The sequence below is a fragment of the Lepidochelys kempii genome, chromosome 2 (assembly GCF_965140285.1).
Source record: "Lepidochelys kempii isolate rLepKem1 chromosome 2, rLepKem1.hap1, whole genome shotgun sequence".
In the NCBI taxonomy this organism is placed as follows: domain Eukaryota; kingdom Metazoa; phylum Chordata; order Testudines; family Cheloniidae; genus Lepidochelys; species Lepidochelys kempii.
The window spans coordinates 266400647-266420973 of NC_136381.1; the positions used below are offsets into that span (position 1 = coordinate 266400647).

Sequence of the window (20327 nt, forward strand, 5' to 3'; positions counted from 1 at the left end):
ATGTACAGAGCCCTCACCTCCAATCACCATACAGGGCGGCTTCAGTTGCCCAGCAACTATCCAGTCTAAAAGAACTCAGAACTTCAGGGAGGGGTTTGGTGGTAAACGTTGCCCTGTAACTATAACTGTACGTAACCATGAAATGTGGAGAGATGGCTAAAGACAGGTAGTGTTAAGTGTCACACAAAGTATCGGTGATGAGAAAGCTGAGGGTACGCAGGCAGCTGGTAGATCTGGAAAGGGGTACGCAATAACAAAAGGTCGGAAACCTCTGCACTAGCTTAGTCCAGAGTCGGTCAGTGGGCCCAGTGCCTGGAATGAGCCCTGAATTGAAAATGCCATGCATATGTTCCCTTTCCCGGGACTATCCGCACTTTTTCTCTTGTTGCACTCTGTTTCCATCTGTAGAAAGAGGCATCGTAGACGCTTCGTGCCATTTGTCCCCCAAGATGAAAATCTAGAGCTCGGTGACTTCCATAAAGCACCCCTGTGTGCAAATAGTTCCTTGTCCTTTGCAGGCTTTCAGTCCCTGGCCATTCCAGAGTTGAAGCATTTAGGAGAGTGTTGGGGTGTATGCGAGCCAAGTAGCTGGTAGTAGTGGGAGTAGGGCAAGGACTGAAATGTCTGAAGTTACTACATAACCCATGCACCTCATCACTAGTGTTAACTGCTGACTCCCTTCTTCAGGAGCCATACAAGGTGGAGGTGCTGTTCCTTTGGAAGCAGGTGATGAACAATAAGAAACCAGGTTTCAGAGTAGCAGCCGTGTTAGTCTGTATTCACAAAAAGAAAAGGAGGACTTGTGGCACCTTAGAGACTAACCAATTTATTAGAGCATAAGCTTTCGTGAGCTACAGCTCACTTCTTCAGATGCATATCGTGCATATGCTGCAGTTTCCACGATATGCATCTGAAGAAGTGAGCTGTAGCTCACGAAAGCTCATGCTCTAATAAATTGGTTAGTCTCTAAGGTGCCACAAGGCCTCCTTTTCTTTTTAATAAGAAACCAGTGATCTTACCACAATGGATCTTGGGGGATTTTGCTGCAGGGGGGGAAGGAACAAACTTTCTCAGTGGATCGTTGTAATTTAGAGGCAGGTGATGGTCATTGGAAAGAAAAGGTTAGACAAACACCTGTCAGGAATGGACTTAGTCCTACCTTAAGTGCAGGGGACGGGACTCTTTGACCTACTGAGGTCCCTTCGAGTCCTACCCTACTGGGATTCTCTGTTTCGAGTGCACAGATTGTGTGGCGTCTCTCAGAATTGGGCTGGTTGGGTGTGCTAATTCTGGGTGCGCTGGAGACGTGACTTTGATAAGGGGGGTTGGGCAGTGCTCTGCATTGGCCCTCCCTTTGGATGCTCTATTTAGTCTTTGAACTTTTTGGTGCAAGGTCAAAAAATTACTAGCGTTGGTGACTGCCTCAGCTGGCCTGATCTCCTAGCATTGTGGAGTTTTACCCTGCCTGGCTGTGTACGCTGGAGTACTCGGAGTAATATCTGGCACCTCTCAGCCCTTCTGGAGCGTGATTCAAAGACTACTGAAGCCAATTTGCTTTGCAACAGGTTCTTGTAGCACTTGCATCTCCAATGGCCAGTGCAATCGTTAGCTAACAAACCCATCCACAACAGAGACTGGTAAGCATGATCTTGATTTTTTTAAGACAGGAAAATAGGCGCAATGAGGTTATAGGACCTATTCCTGATCCCGCAGCAACTGAATGGCAGAACTCCAGGCTCCCAGCCCTATGGTCCGTCCACTAGCCCACACTAGCTCCTCATTAGCTAGTGAAGGTGGTTTTGGCTCCAGGTGGAATGTTCCATAGTGGCTTCAGCAGGGGGATGTGCCTTCAAAAGGGCCAAATGCTTCTCTAAACCCCTTCAAAAGTTTTCTCTCCCATGATTGCAAGGCAAGTTTGGCGGTCACTAGGCTCGGCTTTATGGTTCAGACTCTCGGAACAACGGAGACGAAGCTCCTACCTTCTATTCAACCCTCCCAGCAGAATATTAATCTGCATACAGCATGGTTATTCTCTCTGTCAGTACAGGAATGACTTCACCCGGAGGTCTGAGTTTCCAGTGCATCCCGGCCCGTCTGCTTTGGGCCAGCTGGGAACCTTCTCTCTTGGGGGGAGGGGAGAAAAAAGCAGCCCCACAAACTTTGCTGCACATCAACAAACCTAGAAGAGTTTGGCTGCGTTTTGTTTTTCTTTAGCCAAGGCCAGAATTTTTTCCAGCTGCATAAATACCCCTGTTTAAGTGCTTCTGGGCTCTGATTCTGGGAAATCGCTGTTTAGAGTTAGGATTCCGCGAAGTCAGCATCAGTCCCATTTAAACATGTGGTACCATCCTGAAACTTAGCCTGGAGAGTGCTGCTAAGGCTTAGGTTTGCTTTTGAAAGGAGCGCGTCTTGCCAAGTTTGATGCAGTGAGTTCAGTGACACTGACCCATTAGCCTGGTAGTCTTTAACTCTGGGAATAAAGTGCTGTGTCGGCGTATTCCACCCGCCGGAGTCAGTGAAGCAGCAGCAGCCATGGCGGTGGTTCTATTCCTGGTGGCCCTGCTGGCGTCTCTCGGGGTGTCCGTTACTGCCAGTCCCCTTTTGGAGGCTCAGCTGCTGTCCCCCCGAGATGTGGCTCGTTCTGCGGTCGAGGCCTATAATCAAGAAACTGGAACGCAGGCAGTGTTCAGGCTGTTTAAGCTCAAAAGCTTCCACAAAACAGTAAGAGCGCATTGGCTTTGCATTCTCCTTTTCCCCATTGACTTTAGCCCATAGTGTGTGGGGGTTGGGGGGAAGGGAGGTTTTTAAGGGCTATGTATAATTGCAGGAAGAACTCCAGGAACAGAACTGAGGCAGGAATGCAGGTGCTGAAGGTACAATGAGGAGTGCTATATAGGAAGCCTATAAATCACATCCTATATAAAGCCAGATTTCCTGCTGAATTCTCTGCCCCTCCCCACCATGGGCAAAGCTTGTCTACATGGGAGTTGACCGGGTTTAACGGAAGGTGTGAATTTAAGCCAGTATGGGGGGCACTTATTTCAGTGTAGCTTTAAGTAGATTGGAAATGGATTTAATCTGAATGGAAATAAGCCACCTTGAAATTAAAATGTGTCCATGTGGGTTTGCACCACTTTTACCTAATTGGTTTCAAAATTCGTTTTAAACTGGTGTGACTTTTGCATGGAGACAAGACCTTAGTAATGCCTCTTCTAGATAACTAGGCTGCCCTTCTCCTCTAGCCCTGGGGCTTGCAAAGCACTGGACGGACCAGTTCAGTGTGGCTCTGCTGGGAAGAGGGGCTGTGCAGAGGGTTCTGCAGGGCTCTGCGTTTGCTCTCTCCTGGACTCCAGATCTAGGGGGCTGCAAATCCCCAAGTGTGCTGGAGGCTGGTGGGTCGAACGAGCAATGGGAACCACTCAAGTTGGCTGCTCAGAAGCAGCCTCCTGGTGTTCAGAATGGATTTTTTTTAATGGGGACCCCAAAACAGCTGCTCTGGGGTGGAGGGTCCTAGAGAGCTCTAAAGATTCTGGAGCCATTGAAGTGGGGTGAGCTTGACTCATGGAATGTCTTTTTTGGTGCATCGGTGTGGGGATCAAAACCAGCAGGGGAGAGCAGGCATCAACCCCCCCCCCCCCCGAAACACAGAGCACTGTTGTGAGCTGGCCAAACAGAGCAGTGGAAACAGCTGGTGGAGTCTGGAGGGAGGCTGCCTAGAGCGGGGGGGAGGGGGCAGTAGCAAGCAAGGCAGCAACTGGCATCCGAAAAGAAGGGACACAGTATGTGGGGAGCCAGTGGTGGGGAAGGGAGCTGTAGGAAAAGGAAGAAAATGACTGTAAACCAAAACGTCCAGAGAGCATATTAAGGCAAACAAGGTGAAGTGACAGGAATAGAGAAATGATCAGAGAGCGAAGGGACTGTAATCGAGAAAGGACGGGAGGGAAAATAGCCAACACATTCCGTCAACTGTAAAGAAAGATTGCACAAGAGGATTGCTCAAGATCCCAACTAATTGAGATAAAACATAATCTGGCCTCTAGATTGCCTCTGCCTCTCCTTATTGCTCCAGTTCAGAACACACACTTCCCGGTACTGGTTGCAGTGCTCTCTTTACAAAAGATAAAGAAATCCATCTCCCAGCCCTGTCCCTCAGCCTGAGTTCTGAGACTCAAGCTGGCTGCTTTCCTTCTTCTGTGTGACCTGTAACCTAGATGCTATAAGTCCCCATCTGGCTACTCTGTGCCAACTGCTCAAGCCCCATGGGCTCCGAAAGGCTTGCCCAGATGTGGCTGAGTGGACCTTATGCATCCCAAGACCCCTCTGAGGAGGAGCGGACTGCAGCTCACTCCCCACTCCCCCATGTCAGCTCTGCAAGGCTAGGAGTAAAGCGTAAGGAAGAGGTATTTCTATCACAGCAGCTGTGACTCCAAACGGGAGGGAGCTGTTGTTGTCACATAGATGCTCTTCAGCACAGAACTTTGCTGTATGTCTGACTGCTGTATGTACCATCACTACTTCACAAACTAACAGGCACTGAAGTGAAACAGCTTGGCCTGAACTCAGTCACAGAACAAGTGAAGGGGCTGGGGTGGGATCCAGGAGTCCTGACTTCCAGGCCCTTGCTCTGCCTACCAGCCAATGCTGCCAGTGTAAACAGCTGCTTGGAAATGCAGTTTCTGTTTGGGCCAGGTCAGCCTCAGCCAGTGTCTCTGTGTGCTGGTCACTCCTACCCACGGGCTGCTGCAGAACCGGCTTGGTGGAGGGGACAGCAGAGCTGGGAATGAGAGGAGAGATTATAATGTGGGTGTGCAGGGGGACAGCTTCCCTCAATGGTGAAATCTCTGTTACACCGATCTTGAATGTTGCTATTTGACCAAGGGTTATTTTACAGGAGGAAACCCAAATAAATCAACCCCCAACCACTGGAGGACGGGAGCATTTACATTCCCAGCTAGGGCCAGTCCCAGTTTCGGCAGGGCCATCTGTGAATCAGAATGAGCCAGGTGCCATCTGTTTCTTTCCCCATCTCTCCATACCCACAACAAGCCCCCTGCCCCAATGTGCCAGCTGCCTGCAAGTGCCCCTCCTGCTGCTGGCTGAAGTTCACCCCTGGTCACAGACCTATGTACCATTTAAATCAGGGGTGGGCAAACTGCGGGCCACATCCATCCCATCAGATGTTTTAATCTGGCCCTTGAGCTCCCACAGGGGGTCGGGGGCTTGCCCTGCTCTGTGCATGACGTGGCTCCGCGTGGCTCCCGGAAGCAGCAGCATGTCCCCTTTCTGGCTCCTATGTGTAGGGGCAGCCAGGGGACTCTGCATGCTGCCCCCACCCGAAGCGCCTCCCCAACAGTTTCACTGGCTGGGAACTGCGGCCAATGGGAGTTGCGGGGGCAGCGTGTGCGGACAGGGCAGCATGCAGAGCCACCTAGGCATGCCTCCACGTAAGAGCCAGAGGGGTGACGTGCCAGGGCTTCTGGGAGCTGCTTGAAGTAGGCGCCACCGGGAGCCTGCACCCCGACCCCCTCCTGGGCCCCAACCCTCTGCCCCAGCCCTTATCCCCCTCCTGCCCTCTGAATACCTTGGTTCCAGCCTGGAGCACTCTCCTGCACCCCAGAGCCTGCACCCACAGCTGGAGCCCTGACCCCCCCGCTGCACCCCTGCCCCAGCCCATATCCCCCTCCTGAACCCCTTGGTCCCAGCCCGGAGCACCCTCCTATGCCCCAGAGCCCGCGCCCCCAGCCAGAACCCTCACCCCCACTCCCACCCCCCACATCGTAACTCCCTTTCCCAGTCCGGAGCCCCCTCCTGCACCCTGAACTCCTCGTTTCTGGCCCCATCCCAGAGCCTGCACCCACAGCCAGAGCCCTCACCCCCTCCCACATCCCAATCCTAATTTCATGAGCATTCACGGCCTGCCATACAATTTCCATACCCAGATGTGGCGCTTGGGTTTGCCCACCCCTGATTTAAATCCTCCAAATAGGGTTTGGGCAGGAGGCAAGTGGCCCAGATGCCGGTGCGGGTACTCGCTCAAGGGTGAATTTCACCTTCGGTGGATGCCTTGCTGCTGCTCCCTAGCCTCATCCACCAGTGTGTGTTGCTCGGTGGTGGCCTGGCCTGACCCATGCCCCAGCACATGCCACAGGACGCCAGGAGGTGCCGCGGGAGGAAGGGCAGTGAGCAGGGGCCTGCGTGGGAGTGTGAGAGACTCCTCTTGGGTTGGCACGTTCTGTTCCCCCGCTGAGACCTGGGGTCGAAGGAGCTCGCTCTCCCTCTCCCCCGGGCCATGGCTGGAGGAGATCTGTGCCCCTGATAATTATTGGGGGGGGTGGGGCCTGTGTCCTTTCTTGCCCCACATTGTGCATGCCCCTGGCAGTGAGGGAACTCCATCCGTCTTGAGCCACCGTGCCTGGAGTCAGGCAGGGCTCCAGATGGGAAAGCAGGGATGGCTGGTGACCAAGGGGAGTCTGTGGTGCAGGTCCCTATGCTACCACATTGGCCTAAGACCACCGTGTTAAGAGAGCACGAGCGTGCACCATTAGAAACGCACCCAGAGATCAGCCCTTCATGGACGCCTGACTGCACACAGGAGTAGCTGTTGGTCTCCTTAAAGCCCGCTGTGGGGTTGCTATGCTCTTCGAAAAGCAAGTGGCTTTCCTGACACAAGCAGGCAGGTAGCGGATGCCTGGGAGCCGTGACTTGTGCACTAGGCATTGCTTGGTGACGCCATTAAAAGATTTGTCCTTGTACCTGTAGCAATTTGACTGGGGCACGCACTTCAGCATCAACTTCACCATCAAAGAGACGAACTGCTGGAAAAGCGTGGCTAGCTACCGCCTTGAGGACTGCAGATATCGGCCAAATGGGGTAGGTGTGAAACACAGACCAACTTTCATGCAGTAAATAAGCACCCCAACTTTCACACACAGCCAAAAATCAAGCTAGTCCCATTTCAAAACAAGGCCAAAACAAGCCAATCCCTGAGAACCCCAACATCTGTGTGTCTAGATCCCCCCCACCCCCGGTGTGCAGTCTGGGACTGTGGTGGGCCTGTTGTGCACCCCGACTCTCTCCCGCATGTCCCTGCTTGCCCCTAGCCCCTGCTTCCCGGGAGTTGATATAAAAAAGAAGCAACAAGCTACAAGCCAAAAATTAGTCAACAAGCAACTCACAAGCCAATTAAGCCAAAAACAAGCCCAATTTTTGCATTTTTTTCACGGGTTTGGCATGTCTGTTGAAACCATCCCCTTTCTCACTGGGAGCATTGGGACATAGCAGCTGCCAGCCTGGATCAGACCCCGAGTCTGTCTAGTCCTGTCTCCAACAGTGGCAGGTGCCAGCTGATTCAGAGAAAGGTGCACAAAGCCCCTCAGTGGAAGTTTCCTCCTGACCCCCAGCAGAGACTGGCTTGAGCCCTGACGCATGAGGGTTCATATCCCTTCCAAAACTCTTGTCTGCTTTTAATACTATAACTCTGGAAATCCTTATTACCCGTATAATGTATAATCCCTTTTTTGAATCCTGCAAAGCTCTTGGCCTCAGGGATGTCTTGTGGCAGTGAGTTCCACAGGCTGTTGTGTGAGGGTAAAAAATCCTTGTGCTGCCTTTTAAATGTCATTGAATGTGCCCTTGTTTTTTTGTCAAGGGGCTGGGAGAACAAAAGTTCCTGATGGCCCCTCTGTACGATTCAGTTTGTTTCAGTTTTCCCTGTTCTAGTTTGGGAGCTCTTGCTCATCTGAGCTAGACATTTTACACACACATTGTCATTGTGGTTGTTGCTATAACTCAGAAAGCTCTGAAGGTGAAGGGAGGCTTAAGTGCAGCCTCAGCCATGGAGTCTCTGCCACTCCAGCTGACCTGGCATTACAGCATGACTAGAGTTTTGCTGAACTATAAATGAAATCGGGGGCAGATCATCGGGTTTTGGGTTTCACTGGGCACAGTTCTGTTCCTAGTTGTCTCCAGCATGCCTGGGTCATGTGACGGGGGAATATGGGACAACCAATGGGTTTTGTTGGATGGAAACTTTGGCAGGTTCAGCAGCATTTGATCAAATCAGAAATTCAGAGGGAAACTCTGGGCGCAGCCCCCTGCAAACCAGACCTGCCCCCACTTCACGTGGTTCCAGTCACAGCAAGATGTTCATGCCCCGCCATGTCCATCATGCCCCATCCTGTTGCTCCTCCCCGTTTTAGGAGGCCGGGGAGGTGTTTGCATGCCAGTGGCTGTAGTTGTTATATGTAAAACATCCCTGTAAATGTTTTGCTTGGCCATATGCTATCTTCATGTCTCGGTAAAACAGCCTCAGAGAGGAAGTGTGTGGGGTTGGTACTGCTGCACGATGGTGGCCCTGGGCTTTGACCCAAGCAGATTGCTGTGGCATGGGAACACATCACTAGGAGGGTGGTGAAGCACTGGAATGGGTTACCTAGGGAGGTGGTGGAATCTCCTTCCTTTGAGGTTTTAAGGTCAGGCTTGACAAAGCCGTGGCTGGGATGATTTAGTTGGGGTTGGTCCTGCTTTGAGCAGGGGTTGGACTAGATGACCTCTTGAGGTCTCTTCCAACCCTAATCTTCTGTGATTTGCCCTCCCAGGCCTGTGTTCTTATTTGCATGCACAAGAGGGTCTCCTTCCCAGGCTTTCTAGCCCTGCCATTATTTTAGTAAGCAAGTGAATGTAGGACTGGTGAGTTTATTTGTACTATGGTGCTGTCTAGAGGCCCCAACCGAGATCCGGGCCCCAGTGTGCTAGGTGCTGTACATAAAGTCAGTCCTTGCCCCCAAGAGCTTGCAATGTAAGGCGCTAAGACAAAGAAAGGATAGCAGGGCAAATGGACACAGAGAGGGGTAGCGACTGGCCCATGGTCACCCAGCCGAGCCGTGGCAGAAAAGAAGTCAGTTCTCCTGACCCTCTGCACATAGCGCCAATGAAGGAAGGAGGAAATCGGTGTCCAGCCATCTTCAGCCATTGGCCTGTGTCTGCAAGGTTGCCTGTTCCAGGGGTAGGGTTTTTTTTGGTGGTCACCTCTAGGGAACATGGTTGAATCCACTAGTGCTGCAGAACCTTTCTTTTGTGCATGTGTAGTTTGTATCCTCGGCGGGCACTGGTGCTGAGCCGGGAGTGCATTCACTGTCAAAGCCACCTGCCCTTTAGCTTTGAGCTGTGGACTGTTTAGGGTCCTGTACTCCAGGGGTAGTCAACAGGAAAACCGCAGGCCAAATCCCAACCACCAGATGATTTTGAACAGACTCCAAAATCATTAGTGTAGCTTTCTTCTCTGGAGTCTGGACCTTGATTATACTTTGACCAAGGACTTTGGATGGTGACAGAAAATAGACTCCCCCTGCTGTACTCACACCTGCCTCAGAACAACAGCCGCCGGGGGCTGTGTGGCATTGCCAGAGAATTACACCTGCCACAGAACTTACAACTAGTGATGTGTTTAAGCCAAATGTTGCAAGCCTCTCTAGTGGCTTCAAGAAGACGTTGCTTTGCAAAGGATCTTTTGCCCCAAGCTACAAGGCATTCCTAATCACTGCAGATACTGCAGGGAGTAAAATGATTTGAATCCTCTTAAATGTTGTTGCAAAGCAATTAACAATTCAGGCAAGAAGGCTCCATCTCCAGCAGTACGAGGTAGAACTAGGGTGACCAGACAGCAAGTGTGAAAAATCGGGACGGGGTGGGGGCTAATTGGTGACTATATAAGAAAAAGCTCCAAATATCAGGACTGTCCCTATAAAATTGGGACATCTGGTCACCCTAGGTAGAACAGGACTCCAAAAAACATAGTTCCCAATTTAATAAACAAAAAAACAGCATTGCCCCATTTGTGGTCAGATAAGTTACGCTCCTTAATAAAACCAACCACACAGCAACCCTGGAAAACCAGCCTCCAAACAGGGGCTGAATTCCAAAGTGTTCTCTCTGTGAAATGGCTGCTTCAGCTGAGGTAGACATGGTCGCTACTGATCACCGTGAATATAGCGAAATAGTGGGAAGTGTAGCTTGGAGCTGTTTCAGTAGAATAGTGGGGTGGTAAGATAACGCTGCTAGAGCGGAGGTTGACAACAGCAGAGTTGGAGAACTTTTTTCTAAAGTAACTTTATTCACACATATTTGGGTCGAGTGAAACACTTTGTGAATTTGTGTTGAATTCAGCAAGTGGAGTCAGTCGGGGAAAAAAACAATTCCAAAAAAGTCAAAACGTTTTGTATTGATGAGCCTTAACCACCTTTTGGTTTGAATTTTACTTCACTTTTATTAAACCAGGTTAAAAACTCAAACAAAATGCTTCATTTGACCTGATGTGCAATTTTTCTGATCCTTTTATTTCACCAAAAAAATTTTTTTTTAAATTTGCTATGGGACAACTCAGGAAAAAACTTTGATTCAGCCACTGAACTGACAAATCAGTTATTTGCACAACTCTAGAGATGAGCTCACTGTTTAACAGCCAACGTTTCTAGTTCAGACATAATTCTTTACTTAGATTGCGAGTCCTGCTCTTTGGGGCAGGAACTGTCCTTTGCGATATGTCTTCAGCTCTTGGAACGATGGGGCCCTGCCCTCAGTTCGGGTGTTCTGTATTACAGTGTTACTTAATATATATTCACCATGATTATTACTGTCACTGGAGGCTTCCTCTGAGTTGAAAATGATTGCAAAACTACACTCCATGAAGCTTTGAAACAGGGCTCCTCAGATACCCTCACTGAAGTACTTCTCCCTCGCTCTCTCCCCAGATGAAAAGGGATTGTTCCGCCAACATGTCAGCTCTTGACTTCGTACAAGAGGCACCTTTGACATCTGTGAAGTGCACCCAGGAGCAGGTGAGCTGTTACCTGTCTAGATAGGCGCGCTCCATTGGGGTCACGGAGCCAGGTACACTCTGCCCCCATGGTAATGAAGTTACAGTGGTTTGTGTTGTCCCTTGACTGTCCCTAGAGGAGATTGATACAGAACCAACATGGGTCAATGAGGCAATCATTCCGTGTTTTCTTTGGCTGGCTATTGGTCATCTCATCCTCGGACAAACCTACATGGAAACTTTTCTTTAAACATATGGGGCCACCAGAAGGAGGAAGCTATAGCAGTCCCCATGGTTACACATGGTGCTGCTGGGCCCACTCTGAAGGCTTTAGACCTATGTAGAGATGTGTAGCTGCATCGTGGGCCCACCAGATGTCTGGATATTAGTCGCTCCCAAGACAGAGACCCATATTATGCCCTCAATCTGCAGCTCCTGTGGGCTTCAGTGGAGTTTGCTCATTAACTCTGACGGCAGCGCATGTCCCTGTGGGACTGGGTTTTCCTTTCTCTGGTGCGAGAGGGGAGGGAAATGCAGGAATGAGTCACCATAGGTTCCTCCGTCCTTCACTCTGACCATGGCTGGAGGAGGTAGAATCAGGGTTAAGATGAATGACCCTGTCTAGTCTTCAGAGAGGTGGCTGCAGCCCCAGAGGTGAGGCCAAGGATAGAATTGGTTTCAGTCCAGGAACCACTCAGGATTGGGCACGGGCCTGGGAAATTATTTCCCATTTATTCCAGCAGGAGGCAATCATGAGCTAACTGGGTAGATGGATGGTTTGGTTGAAAACTATGAAATAGAAACCGGACCCTGGGGGGGAAATATTGATCCTTCTGATTCCTTTGAATTCCAGCGGGCGAAAAAAAACAGCAAGAAACCAAAACCCAAGGCCCAGTCCGTCCCCAAAGTGACTGTCGAGTACTTTCCGTCGTCTTTCTCTACCGCGGCCCTGACAGCACCAGAAGAAGGCTAACGCACAGTCTGCCTGATGTCGAATTAGGGTGCTGCCATTGTCTTCAAAAGGCCTGTTTGCTTTCCTGCCACGCCACCATCTCATCCGACAGATAATTTGAGAGCTTTTGGGTCCACGTTATTCCTGGCTCGTCTCTTTCACTGGTTTTTTTGCTTTGCTTTGGGATGACTGAGAGGCAGGCCTCAAAAAGCCTTTGCAAAATGGGGGAAGCCTTTTTGTTTTGATATTCTCTACTAAGCCGCAACAAGGACTGAAGTGTGTGGCAGAGTTGCCCCTCGCTTGCAGACCTGAGACATGTTATATCCATCCCCTCCGGCTCCCTGCCAGGTTCCCTTCCAGAGACAGCCGTTCTCACGGGGCCTCCTTTGCTTGAGTTGCCAAAGATTTAGGCATTTTGGTGCCTTCATTTTCAGGTGCCAAATCTGAGATGCTTTAATGGGGCCTGATTTTCTGCAGGTGCTGAGCACCTGCCTTCTGAAAGCCAGGCCTGTTTTAAGGTGTGTGAAACAGAACACCCCAAAATTGCTAGACAGTTTTGAAAATCTTGGCCTTAGTTGGATTCTGAGCCCATGACTAAAGGGGTGACACATGAGAATGCTGGGAAGAGATGGAGCTTCATGTGAGGTGCACCATCATACCAAAGGCTCGGCCCAGTCCCAAGGTAGGGAGCCTGGGGATGGTTACTCCCACAGTTACTGGCCAACTCTCGTGGTCTTATTGCAAGTGTCACAACAGCTGGTGCTTTTCTTACAGACCCAGCTCCTGGAGTCACGTGATGACACGAGAATCTGGGCTTTTCATAGAATCATAGAATATCAGGGTTGGAAGGGACCCCAGAAGGTCATCTAGTCCAACCCCCTGCTCGTAGCAGGACCAATTCCCAGTTAAATCATCCCAGCCAGGGCTTTGTCAAGCCTGACCTTAAAAACCTCTAAGGAAGGAGATTCTACCACCTCCCTAGGTAACGCATTCCAGTGTTTCACCACCCTCTTAGTGAAAAAGTTTTTCCTAATATCCAATGTAAACCTCCCCCACTTTTTTTCATTTTAAATCTATAAAAGCAGGCTTCTAGCCCTTGTGGGTGGGAGAAAAAAGCTTGAAATCGTGGTGCCCTGAGGCTCAGAAAACAAAAGGTGAATAAAAGGACTCCAAGGATAGTAGCTTTAAAGCCTTGTGATTTGCTAAGTCCATTTCACGATTGTCAGGATCCTTGACCTATGGTTTTGGAATGCTTGGGGCTGGCAATAGGGAGTCAAGCATTTCCCTAGGTACCACTCCTCTACGATAAGCAGAGGGGAAAAGCAAAGCAGAAGCTTGCAGGGCCAGAGGTGTGCTGCATGAAGCTGTTCTGAAGGGAAGGCTGAGAGGAATAGACAGAGCCAGAAATACTTGTGTGAGGAGCTGAGCAGAACTTCATTCCAATAAGACAGAAACTACCACCTGCTGTGGTTTCTCCTGGTGCCCCAGTAACTCCCCATGGCAGGGCCACCTTCTCAGACAGAGCCCTTTCCAGCTTTGCTTTGCCCCTAGTCTCCTTTGGACTGTCCAACAGCTTAATCCGTGAAGGGGAAAAGGCTTCCAGTCATGTTGAAAGGTTCAATCTCCCCCGTCCTCTCTCCGACGCCCTTGCTGATACTCTGCATATACTACTGTCTACATACATTCCCAGGTCAGCTTCTCTGGCCCCGCACCTGCTCCGGGTGGTGCTGCTGGTCAGTGCGGAGCTACAGTAAACAGTGCCCCCTAGTGCTCTACTTTGGAACTGCCCTCCCCTTGTAACCTTTTCCCTTTTTCAGCAAAACACTCAGTTTAACACTATTTTTAAGCCTGCTTCTGCACAATTGCACGATCCTCTATAGAAATAAGCACCAATGCAGTATAGCCTCGTTCCTCCCCGGCCCTACATAGACTTATTCCATTGCATTCCTTGATCATAGCATATAATCGGTCGTTTTCCCCCAGAGAATGTAAGCACTGCCAATATTGAAGATCCAGGGCAAAATTTTCAAAAGCGTCTAAGTCCCATTTTGGTGTCAGTCAGTGAGACTTGGGCTCCTAAGTGACTTAGGCACTCTTGAAAATTTGCCCCCATCTGTGTCTTGTCTGATTTATTGTACAGCAAAAAACATTGGCTGTGTTTGTGTTGGGGGCAGCTGTGAGCTGTAATAAAGATATCGGTTACATTGTATGTGTGATCAACTGTGAGCTGTCATGTCAGACTGGTGGCTTGCGCCCTCACCAGCACCCCTTTGGTTATGCTCGTGTGCGCTCACCAATGCACCTTGTCTTTTCCCTTTCAAAGAGGATGGGCCTCCTTTGCTTTGCTGCAGCGTGTGCACCAGTCTAATCAGCAACTCCATTGCTCTGAGCTCAGCTGGAGAGCTCCTTTCCTAGCAACCTCGGTGAGGAATGGAGACCGATACTGCCTAGTGTTTTTCATTTGCTAATAAGGACAGGTGCCTTCCTTAGGTTCAAATCCCCACCTGAGTGTGTCATCTGTCCCTCCCCAGCACAGATGGGAAAGCACAGCTCGGTGCTGGGATGTAAAGAGACAACGGCAAATACTTTACAAATTAAAACGCCACCATACTTTATTGTAACGCGCATAATGAACCACATGGAATTAACAACCCAGCTATCACTGGCAGGAGTTTGCCCAAAGATGGTCAGATGTGATTCTTCAGGCTTCTTGTTCGTCCAATGTGGGTCTACGGAGAGCTGCTGTCAGGTTCAGTGGAGTGGCAGCCCATGGCTCTCTATATCATTCCTGGTCTTCCTCCTTGGAGTAGGCCTTGTCTTCCACCAGCCAGGAGGTGCTGGATCCCTTTCTTAAGACCCTTTTTGATTTTCCTCCTGAGTTTTCTGAATATGGACCTCCTGACACGAGTACGCTAGAAAGAGAGAAAAGCCAGTGAGCATTTCCTGGGAGACTGGCATCTGCTCTGCAAGGGCAGGGTTTGCCTTCCCCTACACCTGCCCCACTCTTGCATGTTTCATCTTGCAATGTGGGGGAAATCTCCATTTAGATACGGTGTTCGGACTCCCCTTTTTTAAGAATGTAGCAGAATTGTCCTGCTTGAGCTGAGAGCAGGAACTGAACCTGGGAAGTCTGGTACTAAGAGCATCGCTTCACTTGCTTGACTAATCCTTCACCAGTAGCTGATGCATAAACCTCTCATCTGGGCCCTATATCCCCTCTTATTGCTGTGCAGGATCTGGCTGTGTTGGCCCACTTGTGTGGTGTAATATTCCAGCTCCGTGTGTGTTTGTGAGATGGTGTCCCCTAGTGGCTTTGCCTATAAGAAGGAGAGGAGACCTAGTATTGCCACTATCTAAGGGAGGTCTCCTCTGGCTCAAGAGGCCAAGGCCTGTGTGTTTGGAGCTAAGGGACCTGGTGGTGGTAATGGTGGTTCTAACCCAGTTCCCCCCAAGTGTGGGAGATGTGGTGTTGTGCGTGTTACCTGCAGTGCATGGATTCTCTATAGCGGGGAGGGACCTGCTGTGGGGAAGAGAAGCCATGCAGCAGGCCCCTATGTCTATTTAGAGAAGTCCTGTGTTGGAATCAGTGATTCTATCCCATAATATTCCTCAATGTTCACATCTGGACAGTGCTTTGAACATGCAAGGTGCTATAGAAGAGCCAGGTACTGTCACTAGCATTGACTTTCCAAACCCTCTGCCCACCCCTCAATCCTGCAAAATATGGGGAGTGTCGGACTCCTTATGAAGCAGTGGAAGGAGGGGCTGCAAAATACAATGGCCAATCAGACCAGGCCAGAGCCTCTCTTGTGACTATGCCCCAAGCGCATGCCCTTGGGCAGCCATCCTGGGGATAGCATTACAGTGGGGACTCTCTGACCCAGCCCAAGTCTGCCCCACACCAGCCAAATGGAAAGCTCACCTCCTGAGCCACCGTGTCGCAGGTGAGCAGAACCAAGGGGGCCTCCGGCTCAGTGGAGATGGTTCCTGAGCACGCTCTCACCACCTGCAAGGGAGGAAAGAGGAGAAGACAATCAGTGTCACCGGACGTCCCATCGGTTTATTTCCAGCGGAGAGGTGGGCAGTGGAACCAAACCCCCATGGGACTGAGCAGGGGACGTTTAGCAAAGTGTCTGGTCCGTTCCAGGTGTTCTGGTGTTTGATGTCCCTCTGTTGTTAACATGTCCCAGAGGAGACAGATCTTGTTCCCAGGACTCTTGGGAGACATCTCGTCTAAGGAAGGGCCTGCAAGTTGTCTTAGAGTGGTCATGCGGGGGGGTTACGGCCTGCCCGCTACACCCTGTCCTAGCTGCCTGCTGGGACCAGGATCAGCAGTCAAGTGAATCGCCACAGATAATGTGTCACGTGCAGCTCAAGGAGGGGATGCATTCTTCCCTCGATATGAAGCCACATCTCCAGGGACGCTCACAGGGGCCATGGGTACATATCAAAGGGAGAGGGACTGGAGCGGGGAACACTCCAGAATTTCAGTTCTTGAGCTGCAGTGAAATCTCTCTGAAATGCCCCCGGTTTCTTGCTCGGGAGACAGACTCGTTAAAGAGGAGCTGCTAAAGCTGTCAAGCATGCCCACTCTGTCTGCCTCCGGGACCCGCAGTCACGCTGCCTGCTGTCTAGAGTCCTGAGGACAACAGGATTGGAAGGCCTGGCTCTCTTTAGGGCCTTTTCGTTAAGCGCCTTCAGCTGGAATTATTGTTAATTATTATTTGCCTTATGGTAGCGCCTAGAGAGCCCAGCTGAGATAGAGGATGCCACAGAGGATGGCTGGTCTAGCAATTAAGGACTGCCCTTGGACTAGGGATTCCAGGGTTCAATTCCCTGGGGCATGTCACTGAGTCTCCCTGTGTCTGTAAATTGGGGATAACACTTCTCTGAGGATAACTACATTAAAGACCAGGAAGAGCTTTGAGATCTCCGGCTGAGAAGTGCGGTGTAAGAGCTAGGTCATAGTAGTATGATGCGAGAGCCACAGGCAGACACCCACAAAGAGACAAGGGATGGGAGAAGGGATATTCCCTGTTTGACAGGCGGAGAGCTGGGGCCCAGAGAGGCCGGGACTTGCCCAGATGCACAGGGTGTTCTATGGCAGAGCCAGAAATTAAACATAGGTTTCCTGCGTCCGTGTCCAGTGCTCTTCACCACACGCCCATCCTCCCTCTCCTGGAACTGCTCCTTCTCATCCTACAGGTGCAGCCATCTCGAGGGTCCGTGGGGAGGCTGCCACACAGCTAGGACAGGGTGCAGCCAGCAGCCTTAGAACGTTGTGTTTGTCACAGGTGTGCTGGCTTCTGGAGGGGGTTGTTTACCTGGGCCAAAATGACCAGCCTGAACCTAGTACTTTATCCCAGCCCCCTTTAACTGAGGAAAAGTTTGGATTCTGATCTGAATCCATCAGGGCTCAGGACCTCTCTGCCTCAAACACAAAGCTGCGGAAGGCTGCAGTTTATGGGGCTCTCCCAGATGCTCCCTGGGATACCGGATAGAATTTAGGAATAACGAGAATGGATGGATATCAAGAACCCAGTCCTGTTCCCAATCCTTAGGAGGAGGAAACGGAGCACTTCAAAACACAGAGCATCTCCTTACCCCGTTGCTCCTGAAGTCACATTCATCAAGGAGCAGATTCTCAGACACAGGGCACTCGGTCTCTTTCACTGTGAACTCCAGCAGCTGGAGGGTTTCATTGGTCGCGGCCTGAGAATAAATTAAAACGTGGCATTAACTCTGCGCTGGTCAGTAGCAATGCTCCCATGTGCATTTATCTGCTAGGGAGCATTCACTCTCGTCATTGAGACGCTCTGCTAAATTAACCTCTCCAGTGCGTGCAGCAGGTAATTCCTCTGCTGGCAGGTAACTAATACACGGCAAAGGGCGCTATTGCAATCGAGGTATCTTAGAGAGACGAGGTCGGGGGGGGGCAGGTAATATCTTTTATTGAGCCAACTTCTGTGGGTGAGAGAAACAAGCTTTTGCGGTATCTGTCAGCATTCAATCGGGCGGTAGCTGTACATTGAAAATAAATCATATTGTTGCACATGGTTTAAGGATATGTGAATAAGACTTCTCTAGCCTATTCATTGCCCGTTAATTACACAATGAGACATAAGCCACCTCTGATTATAATTGGCATGGTACCTCTGAGCCCCACTCGGGGACCAAGACCCCATTGTGCTAGGCAGCGTGCAAACACAGAAAAGACGCACCGGTGGTTTTCAAAAGGAGGCTAGCTAGCCACCTGGCTGGCATGGTTTAGGCACAACAAATCCTGCGTTTTGGTAGGGGTTGGACTAGATCACCCTTGCGGTCCCTTGTAACCCGATGGGTCTAGGATTCTAAATGTAGTCACATTATGGTTTCCCTCCGCCTTTGCATACATGACTACTAACAAAGGGCTATGTGCACATATAGAAAAGGGAACCTGACCCAGGCTGGAAAAATCAGGCAAGATTGCAAAGAAAGCTCCAGTTTGTAAATCAGAGCGCAAGACCTAACCCATCTCTCCCTGTAACCATCACACAGGGTTGTCGTAACCCTAACCTCTGTCGTGGGACTCAGAGAGACTCCCCCGTTGTAGCCTTAACAATCCAAACCTGCTCCTCAAATCCCTGGGCAGTGGGAGTGGCCCAGCAGTAGGTCACTCCACGCGCTAGCTGAGAGTGGGATTTTACCTCTGCTCGGAGCCCCAGGATCTACCCAGACCTTTATTTCCCCTCCCCCCCCCCGCCCAGGAAAACTTCCAGACTCAGCATCCTTCTGATTTTTCATTGGCTATTGCCACGCAGACAGTACGTGCCTGCTCCACTTAACAGCCGACACAACTGGCCTGATCCTTGGCGTTATGAGCCACCCCCAACGTCTGCTGAAGTCCAGCGAGAGCAGCAGGTGCACCGTTTTAATGTGCTCGGGTGTAGGGGGGTGAAATCAAGAGGGGGCCTGCTGGACCATTCCCACCTATCTCATTAAATCAAAACGAGAGGCTGGTCTATGATGCGGCATTTGAAGTGCGGCTGGTTGTTCGCAGGAAGCAAGAAGTTTCTGCGTTGTAACTAGCCGGCCCTATCTACAAGCCAAGAAGGGGGTTAGGATGGCCTATACATTTAGGGGACTGTCACAACTCAGGGTCCCAAGGCTTGGTCTCTGATATCCAGCAGCACTGACTACATATGTCCCCAGGTACTTACCCAGTCAGGCTGGGCTTCTGCTTCTAAGAGTCGGAAGGCAAAGTCTATGTGTGGCTCTTGGTTGTAGACGTCTATGGCCAGGGAAACAGCCTCTTCGTAGCTCAGCATCTGCTGTGGAAGAGGAGGTGATGCGGTGGTTGCTACGGCCACCCCGAGCATCATCAGGACTCCCCAGCAGCTCTCCATCCTCGATCCTAGGCCTTGGAGTGTGAGCTGGGAATGTAGCCCTGTGGGCTTAGGGGAAGCCCTTTTATGCGCTGCCTCCTCTGGTCCCTTATGCAAGGTGGCCTGTGATGGATTGTGAAAGCCCTCGGGCTTTCCTGAAGGAGGCAGGTTCCCTTCAGTTCCGAGAATCCCCCTCTTGGCCAATTGGTGCATGCCCGCCCAGGGAGCTGCTTGATTGAGGGTGCGGATTTTCTGATGTTGCTGAAAACACTTGGATTCACTAGCAAAAAAACCAGCACGCTGGAAGGGGAGGGGGCGGGCTCTCGATGAGGCAAGAATCTGTAATTTCCTGACCTCCCGTTCACCTTGGATTGATTGCTTCACCTGTTGTCATCACCCCTGCCAAGGCAACACCACTGCGGTGCCAGTAAGCTAATAGGCTCACACTGTTCCTGGGGCTGCTAAGGGAAATTTTGCAGGCTCTGGTTCCTGCTCTGAAAACCCCCAGGTGCCTCTCCTGGCTCCCTGACAGCAATTCCGGGCCTCAGGGCAGAACAGTCAATGGGCCCCCTGCAACGGGATGGCTGGGGTTTGATTCGTGGAGGATGGGCCGGAGCTGGGCCCCAGGGGGCGGCTGGCCTGGTGCGCCCACGCCAGGAGCTGGGCCCCGTGCGGCGGCTGGCCTGGTGCACCCACGCCAGGAGCTGGGCCCCGTGGGGCGGCTGGTGCACCCACGCCAGGAGCTGGGCCCCGCGCGGCGGCTGGCCTGGTGCACCCACGCCAGGAGCTGGGCCCCGTGCGGCGGCTGGCCTGGTGCACCCACGCCAGGAGCTGGGCCCCGTGGGGCGGCTGGTGCACCCACGCCAGGAGCTGGGCCCCGCGCGGCGGCTGGCCTGGTGCACCCACGCCAGGAGCTGGGCCCCGTGCGGCGGCTGGCCTGGTGCACCCATGCCAGGAGCTGGGCCCCGTGGGGCGGCTGGTGCACCCATGCCAGGAGCTGGGCCCCGTGCGGCGGCTGGCCTGGTGCACCCACGCCAGGAGCTGGGCCCCATGGGGCGGCTGGCCTGGTGTCCACGCCAGGAGCTGGGCCCCGTGCGGCGGCTGGCCTGGTGCACCCACGCCAGGAGCTGGGCCCCGTGCGGCGGCTGGTGCACCCACGCCAGGAGCTGGGCCCTGTGGGGCGGCTGGCCTGGTGTCC

General features: G+C 51.6%; 2 protein-coding genes across 2 annotated transcripts; one reads left to right on the forward strand and one right to left on the reverse strand.

Moving 5' to 3' along the window:
- The first annotated feature begins 2339 nt into the window (after window positions 1-2339).
- Window positions 2340-13974, forward strand: LOC140907888 (cathelicidin-2). Its single transcript, XM_073334884.2, has 4 exons — window positions 2340-2721; window positions 6760-6870; window positions 10749-10835; window positions 11667-13974. The coding sequence occupies exons 1-4, from the start codon at window positions 2533-2535 to the stop codon at window positions 11784-11786; spliced, it is 507 nt and encodes a 168-aa protein (XP_073190985.1). The 5' UTR covers window positions 2340-2532; the 3' UTR covers window positions 11787-13974.
- Window positions 13975-14351: 377 nt separating this feature from the next.
- On the reverse strand, window positions 14352-19357 carry LOC140907885 (cathelicidin-2). The gene is made up of 4 exons (XM_073334881.2): window positions 18965-19357; window positions 17370-17477; window positions 15688-15771; window positions 14352-14677 (listed from the first exon to the last, which is right to left on the reverse strand). The coding sequence occupies exons 1-4, from the start codon at window positions 19340-19342 to the stop codon at window positions 14543-14545; spliced, it is 705 nt and encodes a 234-aa protein (XP_073190982.1). The 5' UTR covers window positions 19343-19357; the 3' UTR covers window positions 14352-14542.
- Window positions 19358-20327: the final 970 nt, after the last annotated feature.